This window comes from Pieris napi, chromosome Z, assembly GCF_905475465.1.
Source record: "Pieris napi chromosome Z, ilPieNapi1.2, whole genome shotgun sequence".
NCBI classification, from domain to species: Eukaryota; Metazoa; Arthropoda; class Insecta; order Lepidoptera; family Pieridae; genus Pieris; species Pieris napi.
Window position 1 is genome coordinate 359,372 of NC_062259.1, and position 21,174 is coordinate 380,545.

Below are 21,174 nucleotides of genomic sequence, written 5' to 3' on the forward strand. Positions count from 1 at the left end.
TGTTGTTCCAAAGAAACATGATTTAATATATTTGATAAATAAACATTCTCCCGTTGTTGTTGCGTTATCTGAAACGTGGTTGAAGCCAGGGTACCTATTTAGGATCCCAGGATATACCTGCTTGTGTGATGATAGATTTCATGGCCATGGTGGCGTAGTATTACTTGTCAGGAACTCAATTAATTTTTCTGAAATAGCGTTTTCTTCATTTATCTCTAATTAATACCATTAATATTGTCGGCATGAAAATTGATAATATTTCTATAGTTTCCATTTACCTAGCTCGTTCCTCTTTTGTAATTCTCAATAGCGTTAATAATTTACTTTCTTCACTTAGTCGTCCATTCCTTCTATTGGGTGACTTTAACTCTCATCACCAAATGTTTGGTTGTGGCACTACTGACTCCAATGGTGTACGTTTAGTTGAAATATTAGATTTACATAATTTGTGTTTACTTAATACTGGCTCACCAACCAGACGTACAAAGCCTAATGAAAAGCTTAGCGCGGTTGACTTATCAATTTGTAGTCCAGATCTTGCTTTTTCTCGTTCTTGGTACACTTCAACATCTACTTTTGGCAATGATCATTTCCCGATTATCATATCCTCACCTATTAGACGCTCTCCTTATCAAAAACGACAACCTCGTGTGAAATAAATAATGCTGATTGGCTTGCATTTAAAATCCTTGTCGAATCTAAAATAAATGATATGCCTGAATTAGTTAGCGGTGGTGAGACCAATTCTTCTAAAGCTTTGGCTACATGTTTAATAGAATCTGCCAATCAGATTTTTTTTGTCAAACGAAATCCGTCTAATAAGATTCCTTTTCCTCCATGGTGGGATAGAGAATGTATGGTTGCTGTAAGTAGAAGAAAGGAAGCTGAGAGAGTCTATGCTGAGGACATGTCCAATGAAAATTTAGATATTCTCAATGAAGTTATTAGTACCACACGTAAATTCCTCAGAGATAAAAAGCAGGCAGGCTGGAAATTTTTTTGTACTTCTATATCTCCTTCTACGTGCCCTTCAGAAGTTTGGACAAGTATTAAACGTTTTCGATCTGCTTTCAAAGAATCTTTATCATCGTCTTCACTTCCCCCTTTTTTAACAAATGCCTTTTTAGACAGATTAGCTCCTCCATCAGCTGCTGAATCGATCTACTTTGGAATCGTCTTTGACAGATGACTCTTCCTCTTTAAACTCTCCTTTTTCATTACATGAATTGAAAGGTGTGCTTTCACATGTTAAAGATTCATCTCCTGGTCAGGATGGTCTTATGTACTCATTTTTATCTCATCTGTGATACTGCCTTAATGTATTTTTTAAATTTAATAAACTCCGTCATGGTCACAGGTAATATTCCTGAAACATGGAAGTCTCAAGAAGTTATAGCTATTAAAAAACCTAACAAACCTACCAATGATGTTGCCTCATATAGGCCTATTGCGCTGTCCTCCGTTTGAACTATTTAAAATTGCTGAACATCTTGTGAAGAATCGTTTGGAATGGTTTATAGAAAACAATAATTTAATAGCCAATAGTCAATACGGTTTCCGGAAGCCAAAATCTACAATAGACAATTTAGCTATATTAACCACGGATATTCGCATAGCTTTTTCGCGTGATGAAGATATTGTAGCTGCCTTTTTGGAAATCTCTGCCGCCTATGATAATGTGAACATTTCTATTCTAGAACGAAAATTATTAGAGCTACAGGTTCCTACGTTAATAATATATTTTATCATAAATTTACTATCCTGCAGATACATATCATTATTCGTTCAGAAAGATAATAATAGTACCGAGTTAAAGCGTACAGTTTTTAAAGGCCTTCCCCAAGGTTCGGTACTAAGACCACTTTTATATAATATTTACACATATGATTTAGAATTATCTATAAATTCCCATAAACATGTGCTACAATATGCAGATGACCTTCTTTTTTATTCCGTTGATAAATCTGTGGATAAGGCTTGCAATTCCATGTCAAGTTCACTTAATTGTCTTAATATCTGGGGGTCTAGCCATATTGGTGTCGAAAAGTATTCTACATACACTACCGCTTTTGCGTAATTGTACTGTCGAAAACGCTTCGTTCGTAGCCAAGAGGCATGTCGATACATTACCGCAAAGTCGACAGCGTAGATGCGAGCTGCTGTTCGTAGCACCTTATTCCGTCATATTGTCTCTGGATTTAATGTATTCCTAATGTCACTTTTATAAACAAATAGAAGTTAAAACTTTACAATATTTTTGTAAATTTGCAATTGGAAGCTGCAAAAGGGACATTAGAATGTCAGCAAGGTTGGAACAATTTTCGATTTAAGTGGAATTTACGGAAGGTGCAAAGTGAATATATGAATTTTAATTGCATGTTTAAATTAATTGTTTTGCTTCATGTTTTCTCAGAAATTTAAGGCTACAAATAAATACAATATTTTGAAATTGCAAAATCGCGATATATAATAATAATTAGTAGTACTCATACTTTGATATTTTTAGGATTTGACGGTTGACCTCACAACTAATCTGCAAAATGAAGAAGCAACATATTTTGTTACCGCTTAGAAGAAACAATAGAAATAGTACTTTGGATTGATAAATAAAGAGTGAAAATAAGGTTGACTAGAAGTTGATAAAGTCCAAGGAGTTAAAAAACAATAGAAAAAAAACGTAGACTAGTGTGAACACTGAAATAAGAAATTAGAGTTTGATTTAAGCTTTAATTAGGTTTGGTGTTTGTGCTTGAACATTTTTAATGTCAATTTGAAAGCAGATTTTATTAGTGATTTGCTACTAGTTGGAATTATCTCTGTTTATGTCCATCAAACAATTTCAGTTTAAGTTAGAGTCATAAAGGTTGATTGTTTATAATATATTTATAAAAAAGAGGGATTAATTAAAATTATAAAATAGAAACTTAGTCTTAAATTATAACCCTTAATCAACCTTTGACTCCATATTGATGCTCCAACATCTTAGATATAAATTTAAGTTTGATGCTTATTTTAAGTTAATATTTATTATGTCAATTAACTTTTGGTTATATCAGTGATTTGCTACTAGTGAATATGTAAATGCAAAATCTGTTTAAGTAAGAAATGAATAAACATTGTATGTTATGTATTTGTCAGTTTTATTATTGGTAATTTACCTTTCTTTAGTAGGAAAAGCCAATAAAGTGGTTCACAATATTAGTTTATTTTACAAGAATATACAGATAATGCATATATGAATGACCCGTACCTACTAATAGTTAGGAATATTAAACAAACAGGTAGTAAAATAAAAATGTTTCAGTTATGGTTATTTTTTATTAAAATAAGGCACCAAATATCTTCCTTAACATAATGCAGTCTACATAGAAAAATAAGCATAAGTAACAACTTATTAAACAAAACAGAACACACACAGGTGCATCAAATTAAATGCATTACTACCTAATGTAGATGTATTCATATTTATATATGTAGATAATTAACTAATAAATGTAAGTGTTAGTTTGCAGCAATGTCAATATCTTGTTTGTGTGCTGTTATACCTATACAAAAAATTGTTCAATTCATAAAACCTAATGTTAGATGTTGTGATGATTTCATAAAATTACTATGATACCTACAATTACTATGAATACATCCTGGGCGATTAAAAAAATAGTGATTGTTTCCTTAACACAACAATTGTAAATAATAATAGTTATTGTAAAGATATAATTCTTCCCAAAATCTACAAATGCAGTTTGTTTATGTCTCATTAACATTCAAACTGCTGAACTTATTAAGATTAAATGTAGAAGAACATAGTTTCAGTTACTGTTTCCTGTTCTTGAGGTAATGTTACTTAACCAACCATTATTTCATACTCCATAGCTTCTCTTTTTCTGAAAAGAAAATATTTTAGTTAGTAGTTTGATCAAATAGAAAACTGACAAACTAAACTGTAAGATCGGTCCAAGGTTTGTTCAATAGGTAACTTTAGTATTAAAACTCTTTACTTAATTCTAAACTTAAAAATATACTTAATTTGTCACTGCTGCTTATTGTCAATTAAAGTTCTTAATAACCAAACAATGTCAGTAACTCCCAAAGGACTTGAATTCAAACTTCTCATTCATTAACAATATTATAATAACTTCTCTAGTATATTAACTTAGTAAATAATTAAAGAAAATATCTACTTACCATTCCTTAGTAATGCTCACTAGATTTTATATTTCCAAAGTTCATGAAGTATAAATCCACTTTATTTGATTAATATAATAAATATTATATCATTAGCTTCTATTATAATTACAATAAAATATATTTAGAACTTCTAATTATGTTCATTAGTGACTGCTTTATCATCTGAAATATACAAATAAAATGTACAATAATTTTACTTTGTGATTACATAATATATGCAATATTAAATGGTATATGTATTTTTTAAATTAAACAACAACTTACATGCAATATAAATATCAATAAGAGATATCCAATATAACTAGGATTTACCTCTACTAATTTGCTGATTTTCTTGATATTTTCATATTTATCTGTGTCTATTATGTTATCCTCGCATTGATTCATAGAAAAACTAAAACTCTTAACTTAAAAATATGAAGTCTAGTTTAAATTATTATAATTACACGAGAACGTTAAAAAAAGACAGATAAAAAATTAAAACCATTTCGTTAAAACGTCCAAAATATGAGATGTTTTTAAAACGGTAGTCATTAAAGATGGCAATAGTTGTACTGAATTATTGCAAACAGCTTACAGCAGCTTTTGAGATCACGCTAAAACATGGCGGAAAAACGCCGTTTTTTCTACACTGCCGAAACATTAAGTGGCCGTTGGCTACCGAATAGCGTAAGCGTTAATGTGTGTCTTTTCGTAGCACTGTCATGGCGTCGCTTATTGTATCCCGACTCACGCCTTTAGGGCCTAGGCTACCGACTGTCGACACGAGCTGTCATTTTCATACAAATTTAGTTTTCGACTTTCTACATACACTACTGTTAAGCCATCTTGGCTAGACCCCCTGGTTGGTTAAAAATAACTTAGATCTATCAGTTTCCCAAAGTTCAATAGTCGTATTTTCCAAAAAACGCACAACTCCTATAATAAATGTGACCTTCAATGGTCAACCTTTGCCACTTCAAACAAAAATTAAATTTTTAAGAGTTATATTGGATTCAAAATTGTCTGGACTTACCCATTATGAACATGTTGTTATGAAATGTGCACAGCTGCTTAACATCCTGAAGTGCCTTTCAGGTGTATGGTGGAGTGCTCTTCCGTTTTCTATGAAACTTGTGTATAACGCTCTTATAAGATCTGTTTTAGATTATGGCACATTTCTATTGGATGGAGGTAGTGTCTTGGGAAGTCAAAAACTTGATGTCATTCAGTCAAAAGCTTTGAGAATTGTGACAGGAGTAATGAAATCAAGCCCATCCAATGCTTTACAAGTAGAATGCTGCGATCCTCCTTTAAAATTATGAAGGCAATTTTTAAGTGATCGATTCTTGTTCAAATCTATGCAGTTTTCTAACTATCCTCTACATAGAAAACTGCATGAATTGAACAATATTATTCAAACATCCCGTTACTGGCGTCACAAATCATTACCATGTCTAATAATAAGCTTTCGTAAATTTCTAACATCTAACACAGCCGCATTCATCGATCTCCATCATTACCCATATTTATGACACAATTCAATTCTTTAATTCTTGATCCGGATATAAGATATAATATAGGCGTCCGTAAGCAAGATATTCTGGAAGCAAATATTCGTTTCATGAGTAGCGTTGAGGAAAAAAATTGGGAAGGTTGGGATTATATTTTTACAGATGCCTCTTAAAATCTCTGCTGGTGATTGTGTTGGAGTTGGTCTAATTCATTGGCAACATAAAATAATTCAAATGATTAAACTTCCTCCTGAATCCTCGGTTTTTACTGGAGAGTGTTTTGCTCTTTTAAAAGCTTTAGAACTAGTTATTTTATTAAAATCTAAAAAATAATCATATTTTCAGACTCAAAAAGTGCACTACAATCTCTTGAAAAATTTCCTTTCCAAATGAAACTTTGTTATCCTATTATTTGCGAAATACGTGATAAGCTTTTAATATGTTCTCAAAGAAATTAAATCGTTATCTTTGCATGGATTTCAAGTCACAGTGGGATTAAAGGAAACGAGAAAGCCGATGAGCTTGCTAAAGAAGCTATAAAAGATGGAGACATAGTCCCATACATTAATTATTGTCATGATTTAGCCAATATTCTTCCCAAAACCCATCTTTGGGAGTCATGGAATGATGTTTGGTTGAGAAGCAGCAAGTTCAAAAGCAAACATTATGCTGAAATTCAACCCAGGATCCCCAGTAGACCATGGTTCTTTGAGGTTAAAAGTTCTAAAACTGTCACTTCTATCATTTCCAGAATGCGTTTAGGACATGTTTGTACACCTCATCATTTAGCAAGGCTTCGTATTGTTGATAGTAATATTTGTGAGTGTGGAGAAGATATTGGTGACCTCGACCATATTTTCTTTTCTTGTTCCCAATATGACCGTACCTCCTTTCTGAATTCCTTACAATCACTTCATGTTCCGTTTCCGACTAAAATCTCCTGCCTTTTGCTTATCCTTTATTGTATTATAATGTATTATCTTCTTTCATAATCTATAATAATATTAAGATGTAATATGTTTGTGTACATATTTTGTTTTTAACCAGCTTATCCCTTTAGGTATTTCCTTTTGATATCTTTGTTTATTTTTTCTCGCGTGTAGTTTCCCAACCTTTTACTTGAAACTGGCATAAAGTCAAAACTATTGCCATAATAAAAAAAAAAAATAAAAAAACATTTATTTTAATTTTTCATGTTATTGGTATACTTTCTTAAATTTAATAAAACTTCTACAATATTATTAAAATGATAATATTATATCGTTAGTGTGACTACTAAATGCACAGTATTTTTATTGTTGGGAAATAATTAATGTTGAAGATGAAATTTAAAAAGTTACATTATTTAAGTACCAACTACCAACCTAAAATTTTGTCAAAAACGCATAATATCTAAATTTCGTACGATAAATTAATATTTTTCTATTAACGGAAATAAACGTCATTTACGTACAATCAGATAATTATTACCAGACAAAAGTATTTCTTGAAATTTTGAACAATAGACTATTTCTTGGAATCTTATTTAAAAGCATTGATAATTACTGTTGATTTCTTCATTTTATCAAGTGCTATCTATTGAATTCTTGTCTGGATTACTAGCTGGTTGGTTATTCCTAGCAAATAAATTGGCAAGTTACGCTCTCACAACCATTATTTTATAGCATTTTGTTCTAACAATATAAATAGCCACTTTCTCTACCTCGAAAATCTTATTTATTTAAGTGCTGAAACTAATATTTATAATAGCATTTTTATCAAACGTTAAAAGTTAAAACCTTTTTGACTATAATGTTTCACCTCTACTACTATTAGCGTATTTTCTAAAACACCTTTTATTTTATAATCTGAAATTGAAAAAAATAATAATTAAATAATCTATAGTAATATGACAAATGTGCTTGAATGTATGGGAAATCCGCTGTAAAGTGGAAATATTTAATATTTTCTTGGAAAAACAAGTGTCAACTCGCTAAAGTTTACAAAATAAACATTTCGCGGAAGAGTATTTGAGGGGCCGATTCGTGAATTTTTAATCAGTGTGAGGTTTTGGTTCGAACATTCGTGTAAAAATTAAATATTTTTTAGAAAATAATGGATTGCAAAATGTTCATTTTCTTAATGGCGTTGGGAATAAATTTAATTTTGGCAGATGACGTGAGCTGTAAGTACCTATTAATTTTAGTTGTTTTAAAATTACATGCCTATTCATTTGAAAATATGTATATGAGTTTTTTTTATTACCAGTTATTAATCTATGTATCATTGAATGATGAATTTATTATTCATTTCCTAAAATGCCGCTGTAATGAACAGAATATTAATATCGTCAAATCGCAGCATTCTTGTCTTTGTCATTGAATTAAATATTACTGTATTAGCCAGTCAAAGGTCATTTTCCCTTAAAATAATATTTGTTTCGGGTAAGAGAACACAACTCTGCCAAATTAATGAAACAGAAATAAATATAATAATCTTTAATATTTGTTTTTACAAAATTCATCTCTTTTAACAAATAAATACAGTAATATGTATTTATTTAAAATATACCTTTGCTTACTCTGTTTTTCAAAAAGAATAAGATCTTTAAGTCATTTAGTCATTCAAAATAAGTGTTTATTAAAAATAAATTAAACAATTATAACCAATTCCAAGTTCCAAAGATTATTAAAAGATATACAACCTCTATAAAGGTCTTATTACATATTATTCTTCATATAACAAAACATAGAACATATAATATGATTTCAGATCAAGCTTGCGTCGATAAATACTCAAGGAAGGGATACCAGCCGTGGCAGGAATGGTCAGATCATTACACCTGCCACAGATACCGATGTGAAATACGAGACGGGAAATATTTTATTGCTGCTGTCGGGTAAGAAAAGTCAGGAGCCAAAAAACTTTGAGATAGATGTTACGCCAAACAAATTGAAAAATACCAAGTTAGATCTTATGCCACTAGCGGGTCTCGCTTGTTTCTAAGTATCTATGTCTAATAATCTATGGCCTAGTTTTGGGTGCGTAAATAATTACAGTAAATGTAAAAAATAATTGTAGGTGGTAAAAAATTAAGGATTTTTATTCGTATAATTACTAATTTCCAATTTGTTGATGCTTTCCGTAATTGGATATTATTAAAAACCAGCTCAATTTTAGTTGCCGCAAGCCAAAGATACCTGAAAATGCCCTCGAATGTCACGAATATATTGAAGACGAGAACGTTGGTATGTTTTTTAATAATTTTTAGTCTCATACACACATAATAATAATTAACCAAAGATTTCTTAGTAAAACAGTGTCTGCTGCTCCTCCTTATACCTCTAATTTGGTGTAGTTTTTTATATATTTATTTTTCACCCTCTCATTTAGTAAATTAAAAAAAATGGACGAAAGCTCTTTTATTTTTGATCTTTATTTTCCACAACTGACATGGACATTATTACGTAATTGATGCAAAAAATCCGTGACAGAATTTCCAACATGCTGTGCTCGCTTACGTTGCGTTGTGGAACTCAATGGTGAACGAATTGTACAGACACGTGGACAACCTGGTGAACTTTTCCCTGACAAGTATGTATAATGCAAACTGATTTTTTAAAAATAGTAATCATATTAACTTTGTGAAATATAACACTTTCTATTATTAAAGCAACAATTCTAGAGACAAGATAGAAAAATTGATTTACCACAGTTTGAAACGGATAAAACGAATCTTAGCATTGTAATAATGGATATGGCAAATAACAAAACAAAAACAATATTTTTTTATTTTTAAGTCCACATATTAATTCCCGAAGTCACAATCTCGCGCTGTCCAATGTCAAACTCTATACAGAAAATTATGGTTTGACAGCTGTAGTTTGACTGACCTAGTATATTACATTCTTCTTCTTGTGTTATAACACTTTTTTATTGCTGCACAGTAATTATTCAATAAGTATTCAGCACTTAACCTGTAGTTTTGTGTAAATTATATTTATAATATATTTTAGGCCATGGAAGGGCCAACAAAATGAACCAAACGCAGCGGTAGTCGGCATGGGACCAGTACAGCAGAACCCAGGTGGTGAACCCCAGAGCCAACCAGCTCCCGGCATGTTTAACAACAGAGGCGCAGGCAAGCCAAGTAATTTTTGTTATACAAACTTAGCCGTTAAAAAATATATTTTTTCTTTTAAGTACGAAATATAACCAAGTCACATTTTGTAATTAAATGTTAAGAACTACCAAAAACATATTAAAATTAGTTTAAGTAAAAATTATCCAAAAAATAACATAGCTAATAATATGTCTGCCTGTCTTACTTTACAGCTTCTTTTTATGAGACGTGTAAAAGAGACAGTACGATCTACGAAACACATTGCTCTCTTTCTATCAATTTTTATATAATATATTATAAACCGTTAACCTGACTATTTTAATTTAGCCAACGATATTCCCGACAGCGGATGGCAGCGATATTAATGGACGCCGTTACGTAGACCCATATCCATCTCAACCAATGCAAGATTCACCAAGAAAGAAGAGATCTACCACCCACCCCCTTTTTGACCGTGGATTCCTACAGGAACGCGCCTATGCCCCACATCAGATCAAAATTCACGGATATTCCCCTGAAAAATATACATCATACTTTACAAGTAGCGTCAAAGGCATTTCTAATCCTAAGCTTCACATTAATATGTCTTAATAACAATCAATGCATTATTCATTATCTATTTGTGGTTTGTTGATAATAAATTTGTTTAATGTTTATTTAATTTAATTTATTTCATTATTAAAAGTAACACTGAACATTTAAATTGAATTTTTCTAAAGGTAAACCAAAACATTCGTCAAACATAATAATTCTAGAAATGATATAATAGGAAAATAAACTTATACGTTTTCAAATAATTATATAAAATTTGAACGCATCTTTGACTTGAAAGTGAAAGAACAAATAAGTTGACACCTGACATATCGCATATTAGTTGATACGATGACAATGATGTCATTACAAAATGGAATAAATTGATATAAACACTGAATTTGAGGATAAAACAAAAATTGCGTAAATAAATAATAATAATTATATTCTAAGTATGTAGATAAATTATTTAAATTAGAGTAAGAATGAAATAAATTACAATAAACAAACATTCGACGAAATATTAGCTAAGGAATTCTTTAACTGTAAGTTTTTATTTATTCTTTTAAAATTACTAATATTAAGTAGACTACGGTATTTCAAATTATTGTTAAGTTGCAATGTAATCTACATTAGTATCTCTAAGAACCACAAAATCTCCCGTATACACTGGACTACAGCCTCTCCACAATGAATATAAACCATTTTCAAAACATGTCAGCAACAATAAACAACCAAATGTTTTATGTTTATTATTTTCGCTGTTACTATACATTATTACTGGACCTAGGCTCTCAAAGCTTTTTTTACCCCTTCACTAGGATTTCCTTAAAATATATTACATATACTTAAGTTGATGTTAAAAGGATTAGGATCCACCAACTCACTCATTATAGTAAAGCATAGTTAAAAATCAATTATTAAAAAAATTGGGTTCTATTTAGAAATACGTCGCCTGAATTTGATACTGATTATGTAGGTGTCTCAGGGGACTTTAATTGGAACCCCTCCAAGTAATTTTAGCTGCCGGAGTTGCGTCTAAGTATAAATAAAAATTAAATATAATTTTGTGTATTGTATTTAAATTTGTTAAATAAAACATACAATTTATTCGTTTCTCTTAATTATTATAATATTTCAAGCAGCGTGTATTTCAAAATATGTGAAACGAAATGCAAATGGCAGTAGATTTTGACAGAAATTACACTGACAAATTCAATCTGTTATATGATAATTGATAACTCTACCCCTGCCCCCAAATCGGGCGACATATTTCTAAATTGTTACCAAACAATTTTTAAGATCTACATAACAATAATAGAAACCATAACACTTAAAACATAGGCTGACTTTTGATAAGTGTTTAGTAAAAGTAGATTTATGCATTGATGCTCATTCCCACAGTTGGAACGAAGTTGAGGTTGTGGATTTGAATACAATTGACCTGTTTAGTGATACTTCGTTTAAGGTAGTAAATATTGTGAGTAGTCCGCTCTGTAGGAGAGGTTTATGTTTATATTATTATATAAGTGGATCTAGCTTTTTATGTCCTATAGCATTAAACTTTTTTGATTGATCTGTATTGCATATTAGTTTTTTTGTATCCAACTTCAATAAGTCGCTTTTTGCATATCAAGTATACATGTATGTTGAAATTGGATAAAATTTTAGTTTGATAATCATGTTTGACTTCCAAGCATGTATGCCTATTATCATACATACATATTATATTAGTAAGCAGTGTTACGCTAGTAGTTTAAGCCCTTTCATCCCTGAGTTTGTAGGACTTTCTATCTATGTTCACATTGAACACTCACTCCTACTGTGAAGGAAAATATTGTGAGGACATTGGCAAGCATTAGATCTAAAGAGTTGTTGGTGTGACAGACAGAATGCTGATCATCTTGTTTATTAAGAAACAAGATGAGGTACAGAAGATACAGGAAGAGCCCCAGTACTAGAAGATCCTAGTGAGAAACTAGGATTTTTTACATGTTTATGGAGACTAAAATCTAGTATATTCCAAGTTGTTTTTTGTGATATTAACAAATTTTTGCATAACATGGGACACATGACTTAATAAATAAGAAATTAAATTATAGTTCTTTTCCATTCATTTAATTTTGACAGAAATGTCTTTGAATTCTTTAAATTACATGTTACAGATGGAGCCAGAAAAACCATTTGCGTGTACAATACCGGATTGTAGGATGACATTCACAAATGAAGATCATCTTCATGTACACACACGAAAACATGATATGGTTTTACAGTTGGGTATGGAGCAGAAGGCGGCATTTGCTGGTATGAATTCTCCACATTATGTAAATGCTTTTTCTTTGTTGATGAAATTTAGACTTAATTGAATCTGCTCATTATATTTTCGAATCGTTGGGAACTTTTCACTGTTTACATATGTTTTAATTGCTTTGCTTTGTTCCATTAGTTTTTTCCAAATAACTATATTTGTCTTATCATGTATTTTTGCACTTGTGCTCACCTTATCTAATTTAACAAAAATTCTCAGTGGTTGGTAGGGATCGGTCAATAAGGCCGCCGGTTGCCCTCCTATTTTCTTAATTATTTTAATTACACTATATTTCTGTACTTGCAACGAAGTGTTTAAATAAATAAATGAAAGATTAATGTACACAAATTTTATTGGTACTTATATAAAAATAACTTTGCTCTCTAGTGTCGCAGATTAGCACTTATTAAAGTCATATATCTGCTTGTTTGCTTGTCGCTTTAAAAAAACTCTCCAATTTCACACTCTTAACTAAAGTAAGTAATTCGAGTAATTTTATTTATTCCTTAAACTCTAAGGAAGGTTTTTATAGAGAGAAAATTTTAAATTAACTTGGCAAGACTTTCAAATCAGTTTCTATTCTGCAAACAGTCTCTATGGGGTAGCATAGCAAAATATTCCATATGTTGGTATGTTGTAAAAAAGAAAGCTAAGGCTAAAAAATCTAGCTAACGACTGAAATATATCTGTTAATATATACACATATATTGCTAATTTAGTCCCAATTTAATTTCAGCTGACCAGACACCAACACCCACGCGATTTATAAGAAATTGTGAAGAAGTTGGTCTGTTTCAAGATTTGCAAAATGTTACTGTTAATCCGTTTGATGAAGGATTCAAGAGGGCCATGGAAGCCAAGTAAGTGGACATGTGTGGGGCCGTTTTACCGTTTTGCTGCTCCTCATACTTATCACTCTGATTTCCTCTTCAGGCATACAACCCTCGAATCATCTACAGAAGACGTTCTTCATACTCCACACCTGACGTTTCCCTTGGATGGTGACTGTACCATGTACACGGCTAATAACCAGAGAAATATCACAATAAGCAGGTATTTTATTTATAACATTATTCCTACTTTGACTAGGAATTTTGATGCCCACGTCTGAAAACTTCAGGATACCGCATACCTTAGACCCAAAACGTCGTTTGTCAGACACAGAAAGCTGTTCTTCTGTCCTTATCGCACCCATTCCCTAAACACCACTCGGTCTCTCTTGCCATACCCAAGTGTAGTAGGAGGGGACCATTATTCATGATCCCGCGCTGCAAAGAATACTCGTACAACCGCCAACGCGAAGTTACGCTTCTTGTGCTTATCCTTTTTTTACTCTTCTCCAACGGGGACAGGTGAAGAGTCGGAGGACTATCGGTGAATGGTGTTTCCATATTTTTACGCCGCATTCCACTTCCCCTCGGTCTACTTTTCTTTTTCTTCGTTGCTACAAATACCGAAACTGTTTTTCTTTCAATCAATCAATCAATCAAAATACGTTTATTCAATTTAGATGCTTCTTAGAGCATGCTTATGAATGTCAACAACGTTTACAAAATTCACGAAAGAGCAGGACTACGCCATCCGTTCGCAAAACTACCAGGAGGCCTTGTTCTGAGAAGAACGGGCAAGAAACTCAGCAAGTTTTGCCCTCCCTTTACATTACAATTATTCAAAGGAAAATGTCATAAACCACAACGTCATTAAAGTTACATAAGTAAAAAAAAATAAAAATCTGTTCTGTGATTTACCACATTCACCATTACACTCATATTCATACATAATTAGAACTATTGCCAAGCATTTTTATCTTCCAGGTAGTCATTGACTGTGTAGTAACCTTTACACATTAAGGTTTTTTTGATATGTGTTTTGAATCTGTTTAAAGGCAGTTCCAATATTTCACTAGGAATCATGTTATAGCAGCGTATACTTAGGCCCATAAATGAAGTATTTATTTTCTGCAACCTGTAAGACGGCTGGAAAAGTTTTCCCTTATTTCTTGTATTCCTATTGTGAATGTCGCTGTTCTTTAAAAGAGAACTAATATTACTACGCACAAAAACGATACAGTTGTAAATATATTGGGAAGGTACCGTCAAAATATCGATTTTCTTGAACAAATTTCTAAGTGAAGTGGCTGGTTTCAAGCAATAAATTGACCTAATAGCAATATTCTTCATTAATATTTCAGATCGTCAAGTGACGAATCGGGAGCTGTCAAAGAATACGAAACAACGACAATATCAAAGCTAACAAACGAGGTCACAACAATAAGTCGGCTCGTGAAAGACGAAACGAAATCTGACAAGAAAGACCACAATACAGTCTCATACAGAAACAACGTTATAAAAATACAGGAAATACGAAAAGACGGCATCGTCAACATCGAGAAGAACGATAAACAAACCGACAAAAATTGTAGAAAAGACGGGGTTGACCGGAAAAAAGACAGCCTTGACGGGATAAAAGACGGCCTTGACGGGATAAAAGACGGCCTTAATGGAAAAAAAGACTGCCTCGGCGGGCAAAAAGTCCCACCAATAATGAGTCAACAATCTTTGGATTTTGTAGTTGATAGCTTAACAGCAGAGAACGAAATTGAAAATGATTTAGAAGTGATTGTCAAGTTGCCAAGTGGAAAACGTGTGAAAATGAAGTCCGTTCAAGAAAATGCGAAGGAAAAGTTGAGAAATGTGATTCAAAATAAAATGAAACCCGTCCCCTTGATACCGTGCGGCACTTTAATACCAGTAACAATAAAACCAAGAACATTAATGCCAATACCGAGAGTGAATAGTGTTAGTGACAGAAGTGTTAGTGAAGTGAAAAAGCCTGTGGATGTGTTGCAAGAGAAGAGGATGTCTTCATCTGCAGCTTCCAAACGATATAGGTGGGTTGATTTTGGGTTCCTAAAATGCATTTTTTAAGAATTTAAAAGTATGGGAGTTGCTTAAGTATTTTTTTTAAAATATGTTTTAGTATTTTAAAACGTCTAGGCTTTGCCTAAGTAATTTTTGATTTTGAAACAAATTAGTTAAAAAATACTAAAGTAGTTTAAAACTTCTAGAGGTTTGCCTAAATAGCTTTTTTATTTTAAAATATTAATTTTTAGGTCATAATAAATTTGACAAGAATTCAAAGTAATGTAATCTTTTTGCTAGTTTTATTCAATTGGTTAAATAGTTAACATTTTATAATATTATTTTTTTAGGAGTTGATAATTTAACGACAGAGCAGTGGCTTTAGCGTGTGTTTTACCCCAAAAGTCGTAGGTTCAAACCCCGGCGGCACCAATCGACTTTCTGTCTATGTGCGCATCTCGCTCTTACGGTGAAAGAAAACATCGTGAGGAAACCAGAAAGCTACTTGCCTATTCAGACATGATCATGAAATAGATTTAGAAATCTTACACCTAGGCCTAAGAATGAAGCGTAATTGTTGTTTTAATGCATAAAGAAATCTATTTTTTGTCAGAGATCGTGTAAAACAGAGGAAGCAACGGGAATATATTGAAATGCAGTCCGAAATTCAGAGACTAAAAGACGCGAATCTGGAATTGAGCGCTCAAGTTGATTTGTATGATCAAATAATTAAAAAACATTTAAAGAAATGCCCGGCCGCTGATGATTTGAGTGAGTGAAATGTGTTTTAATAATTAAATGTGTTAAATTAAATGTGTAAATTAAATGTGTTTAATATCTATGGTGCCAAACTTAATTTAAAGGTGTGTTTTTGTTGAATTGAATGCATATTTTGTTTATCTATTTCGTATGTGCTTTTAAATACGCTGGATAAGTTAAAAAAATGTTGTTTTAAAAACGAAATTCATTGGTTTCAAAATAAAAAATTGCTTCTAAGGCAGACGAAGAATGATACTATTAGAAAACGAAATTAATTTGTTTCGAAATTTAAATTTCGTTTTCTGCCTCGAAATTAATGAAATAATATTAAGTAAAAAGCACATGTTTTTTACTTAATATAAAAATACATTTTTTTTTTCAGAAATCTTCCAACAAGAAATGGAGAAAATTCAACAGACTTGAATGATACATCCTTATAAATGAGGGATTTTTATACGGTTCTCAGCAATCAGCCCGTTGCCTAATAACTTATGTAACCTACTTACTTTTTGTTTTTTTTTCCTATATGTATATATGACGGTGTTTGGGAAGCGAAAAATCTTGCCATATGAAACTATTGTTTGTGAAACATTCCAGAATTTTATAATAAATGGATATTTTGTTTTATTTATCGATTTAAATCTCTTTAAATCACAAAACTAAACTATTTATAGACATTCGCAGTAAAGATTAACGCTTTATGTCAGAACCTTACTCGATCTGACCAGGGGCGGATTAACACATTTGCCGCCTCTTCTGACCTCTTCATTTCGATACCCTACACGGACAAAAAACGGTGGACGAAAATATTTTAGAATTAAAAGACTAAAAAATTATTCTTTGTTTTTATAAAATTCTTATCTTATGAAAAATTAAGAACTGATTACAGTCATTCTAAACCAGTTCAGTAAATTTTCTGAGCTTCTAAATAATGTAATCAATAACTACCCACATACAGCAGCATACGAATCTCTAGTAATAGTCTAGTCAACAAGTTCAAAAACGTGAAAGATAGAGGTCCTAAAAATATGAGCGATGGCTCATTGGTCTAGTGGTTAGTACCCCTGACTGCGAATCCATGGGTCCCGGGTTCGATCCCCGGCTGAGACAAACATCGATGTGATGAGCATTTGGTGTTGTGCTTAAGTCTTGGGTGTTTAAATATGTATTTATATGTCTATCTATCTATAATATGTAGGTATATCCGTTGCCTAGTACCCATAACACAAGCTTCCCCAGCTTAGCATGGGACTAGGTCAATTGGTGTGAATTATCCAATCATATATATATCATATCATATATTCGATTCGGAATCACCTCTAGAAAAATGTTTTTTGCTGCAGGTTAAAAATTGCAAAATTCCCCACTTTGATAGGTTCAGTTAAGTGGTGAAATCTAATAACGTTTAGGTATTTATTTATTTCTGTAAGACAATAAAATCATTTTTGGGATAAATTTTCCGCCCCCACAAATCGGCCGCCCTAGGCTCAAGCCTATTCAGCATGCTGACGTCATATTTAACTTAAAAAAAAAAAACTTTAAAATATCACAAATTTTCTGGCTATTCATAGACATTTCGACGGTCCCTACGTACAAAGCGACATGTCAAAAATAGAGGTTTTAAGGAGAGCGTAATGAATGTTTGAATCTCTCTAGAAATTTATCTATTCACTTTTTGATATTATTTTTTTCTCAAATGATTTATAAGATATTTGAAGTTTATGATTCGATTAACCATTTGTATATTTATACTAGTTTTCATAAAAAACTCGGTAGATGACTGTTTCTACATTATAAATTTTATATAAGCCAGTCGGTCAAGGCTAGGTTAACCGTTTATACGTAGGAGATATCAAATCAATAATATCGACAAGTTTATTTTAAATTTATTTTATTAATGATTTATTACACCACATAATTTAAATACATGAGAGAGTTCTTTTTAATCACCCTCGCTATACTGGAGAACGCAGATTTTAACCTTGTGAACCTTGGACTGGCGGCGCGGACTCTAAAATAGGTTACATTGTTGCTACCTCAAATCCCAATGACATTTTACAGAAACTTTAATAAAACAACACATTATTGTCAGCAAAATAGCTTTATTCTGTAATCTGCTGGTACATTGTAGCTATTGGCTATGAACTAATACAATACAGAGTACACATATATCTAACTATAACGCTTGAGAAATGTCAAATAGCGTGAATGCAAAATATACGGAATAATATTACATTTTATAGTTTCTATAGTTTATACTATGGACTTACCCCAGCTTTAATAGCTTTAATTATATAACTTTTTCGTCCATTAAATCAAATACGTATAGAGTAACTATTCCCGCTTTAGTGTAATAAATGGAAATTTGTATGAGTACTACAACATCTACCTATTCATAAAATGCATGACGTTTATCAAGCGTTTCCCTTTCGCTTAACATCTTTATTGATATGATTAAAATGTGATTTAAAATTAATAAAGCTGGTAGACTATGTCTGACAGGCTTCTATGTACAACTTAGACAATTGTCAAAACAAATTTCACACCGATAAACTTGAAAATTTTATGGCGCACTGACAGGCTTCGCGCATTGCGCAAACTTAAAATTAACATTGACATAGATGACAGTCTACGCTGATTCATTAATGTCACACAGCCTTATAGTCTACACTCCTTAGACTGTTGACTAGACGTAATATTTATTTGAAGCTTAGCGTTAAGTATGACTTCAGTATGTCAATACACACACGTTTTTGAAATACTATAGGCATATTTTGCGCTGACGTCATCAAAGAAATCAATCATAGATCAGTCTTACTGTCACAAAAGATTCCAAGTTGAAATCGTCAATGGCTGATTAAGTCAATTGTCAGCCGAGTTATTTTTATTGTTATTAATAAATAATATTAATTTTACAATCTTGTTATAGTAATCCAAAAGCGATGTTTAGCAAATAATTTGTCGGTCCTCTTGCAGAGTTCAAAAAGAAATACAATTTTATTAAATAGAGCGACCAATGTATGTTACCTTTGCTTAATTATTAACTAAATAGGCGAATTTCTTATAGGATTCTTTCTATTTACATGCAAAACCACACGTCTTGCCCTTGACCTATGCCGTAACTTACTTGAAAATGTAAATAATTGTTTTATGAACAAAAATCCTTAATTTAAAACAAGCGTTGAAAGTCATTTACACATAATAAAATTATTGCTGTTACATTACTAATCACAAACTATTAAAGATTAACACATCGTTTGACAGCTTCAGAGGCGAGCTAACACTGTCAACTGTCAGATTTCAATTTGGCGCTTCTACCTTAAATTTACTTAATAATATTTATAGTATAAAAGAATATCGTGAGCGTTTCACAACTATAGTACTTTTTTATTTAAACAATTGTAATACTGTCTTAAATAGGTAAGTTAATAAAAATTTATGTTGTTAATGTAATTAATGCATTTACGGAGAGCTGGAGCGCCATTTTCATTTGCAGCGTTGTATAAATTATTGGTAATGACAAGAAAACTTATTAATAATAGTTTGAATAAAAAAATATTGACACTAAAATATAATTCGAAGTTTCAACTATAAAATTAGTTTCAATTAGTGATCGTAAAACTAAAATAGTCCCGTTCAAATTTAATTTAAAACGGTGACTAATTTTGTTTTACAAACATATAAAACTAATAATAATATTAACATATTTTATGCATTTTGAACTTAAAATTTAGTGTAATAATTTCGACCTATTTTTCTTAGACACATTGACATACAAACATGTTTGACAGTTGACAGTTCCGAAATATCAAATAATCCTTGGCGCTAAAAGATTGTCTTTATTACATAGTTATAAGAGCTATTTCAGAACGAAATGATTTAGCAAGATGGCGTCGTCTCTCAGTTGTCAAAAACGTTGACAGGTAGACCATGATTACACAAGAAAAATAACAAACAGGTCACATTATTTCTTTGGAAACTGATCGGCTATTTTCATCTTCCTCCATTAAAATAAATCTATTCAGTAACCCTTTTGTTCGTAGCTTGCATTTTATTTTATGCTATTTTTCATATTCTGAAGGCCTAACTAAGTACACCAGTACATAAAGTTTGATACATTATATACAACATACAACTTCTTCACACTTAACCACGTGACCAGAACAGAGAAAAATAGCCGATAGCAGTTCCCATTTCTTTACTGTCTTTTCAAGCGAAATAACAGTGCAGTTAAACGTAACAGTGAAATTATTAGTGAAAGCTTATCTGCTACTTTAATGCTATTTTCTGTTGATCATGACATTAAATCAATGTTAGTAAATATTAGATTTTGAAGGTATAAATGACAACTACAGATAACTTATAGAACTTTTTGCAAAATATTAGGAGCTGTCATAATTTAATGTCATAAAAAATTAGTTTTGATCAACGCATTCCGCTCATGCCGACAGTGCTCTTGGGCAATCTTTGTACAAACTCAGCACTTACAAATGGGATTAATAAGAACTGCTGACTCTGTCATTACATAGCCCTTAAGATATGTTAAAATCTAAATAGAGAAAATCTAACGCTACGGTGATATGAATGGATGTACTGTAGCACCAATCAAATAATCAAGACAAGATCTCTTGACATACCTGTTGAGCAAACTGCGATCAGAATTCACTTGTCAAACTAAATAAATATTCCGACGCCTTTACAAAAATATTGGTAAAGTTATTTGGTGCATACAATTTTAATGGTTTGATATGTGTCCACCCCACTACAGTGCACGTCCATGCTTAAAATAAACATGCAAACCAAGACCCTTCGGATTAAATTATAGAAGAATTTATCTATTAATAATAATTAACACTAATATTGCATCTTTTAGAAATTTCTTATCACCACAAAACACGGAGTTGTTAAATGTTAACTCGACGAAGAGCCGAT

The 21,174-nt window shown here is 31.6% G+C and overlaps 2 protein-coding genes and 2 long non-coding RNA genes across 7 annotated transcripts; 3 read left to right on the forward strand and 1 right to left on the reverse strand.

Moving 5' to 3' along the window:
• LOC125062874 lies at positions 1–522 on the reverse strand. Its single transcript, XR_007119351.1, has 2 exons — positions 279–522; positions 1–188 (listed from the first exon to the last, which is right to left on the reverse strand). It is a non-coding gene; the product is annotated as an uncharacterized LOC125062874 (long non-coding RNA).
• A 1,644-nt stretch (positions 523–2,166) lies between these two features.
• On the forward strand, positions 2,167–2,583 carry LOC125062550. Its single transcript, XR_007119291.1, has 2 exons — positions 2,167–2,346; positions 2,507–2,583. It is a non-coding gene; the product is annotated as an uncharacterized LOC125062550 (long non-coding RNA).
• Positions 2,584–7,092: 4,509 nt separating this feature from the next.
• On the forward strand, positions 7,093–10,486 carry LOC125062639. 4 transcript variants are annotated; one of them, XM_047668680.1, is made up of 6 exons: positions 7,093–7,845; positions 8,433–8,559; positions 8,841–8,908; positions 9,155–9,254; positions 9,677–9,801; positions 10,130–10,486. In XM_047668680.1, exons 1-6 carry the CDS (start codon positions 7,776–7,778, stop codon positions 10,372–10,374), a joined length of 735 nt encoding a protein of 244 aa, XP_047524636.1. In that variant the 5' UTR covers positions 7,093–7,775; the 3' UTR covers positions 10,375–10,486. The 4 variants fall into 4 exon arrangements, with proteins under 4 accessions (XP_047524636.1, XP_047524638.1, XP_047524637.1 ...); XM_047668682.1 differs by having other exon boundaries at positions 7,094–7,845; positions 10,111–10,273; XM_047668681.1 differs by having other exon boundaries at positions 7,099–7,845; positions 9,677–9,810; positions 10,111–10,273.
• Positions 10,487–10,673: 187 nt separating this feature from the next.
• LOC125062638 lies at positions 10,674–16,869 on the forward strand. The gene is made up of 7 exons (XM_047668677.1): positions 10,674–10,859; positions 12,480–12,618; positions 13,359–13,482; positions 13,556–13,675; positions 14,814–15,512; positions 16,097–16,254; positions 16,625–16,869. Exons 2-7 carry the CDS (start codon positions 12,480–12,482, stop codon positions 16,663–16,665), a joined length of 1,281 nt encoding a protein of 426 aa, XP_047524633.1. The 5' UTR covers positions 10,674–10,859; the 3' UTR covers positions 16,666–16,869.
• Positions 16,870–21,174: the final 4,305 nt, after the last annotated feature.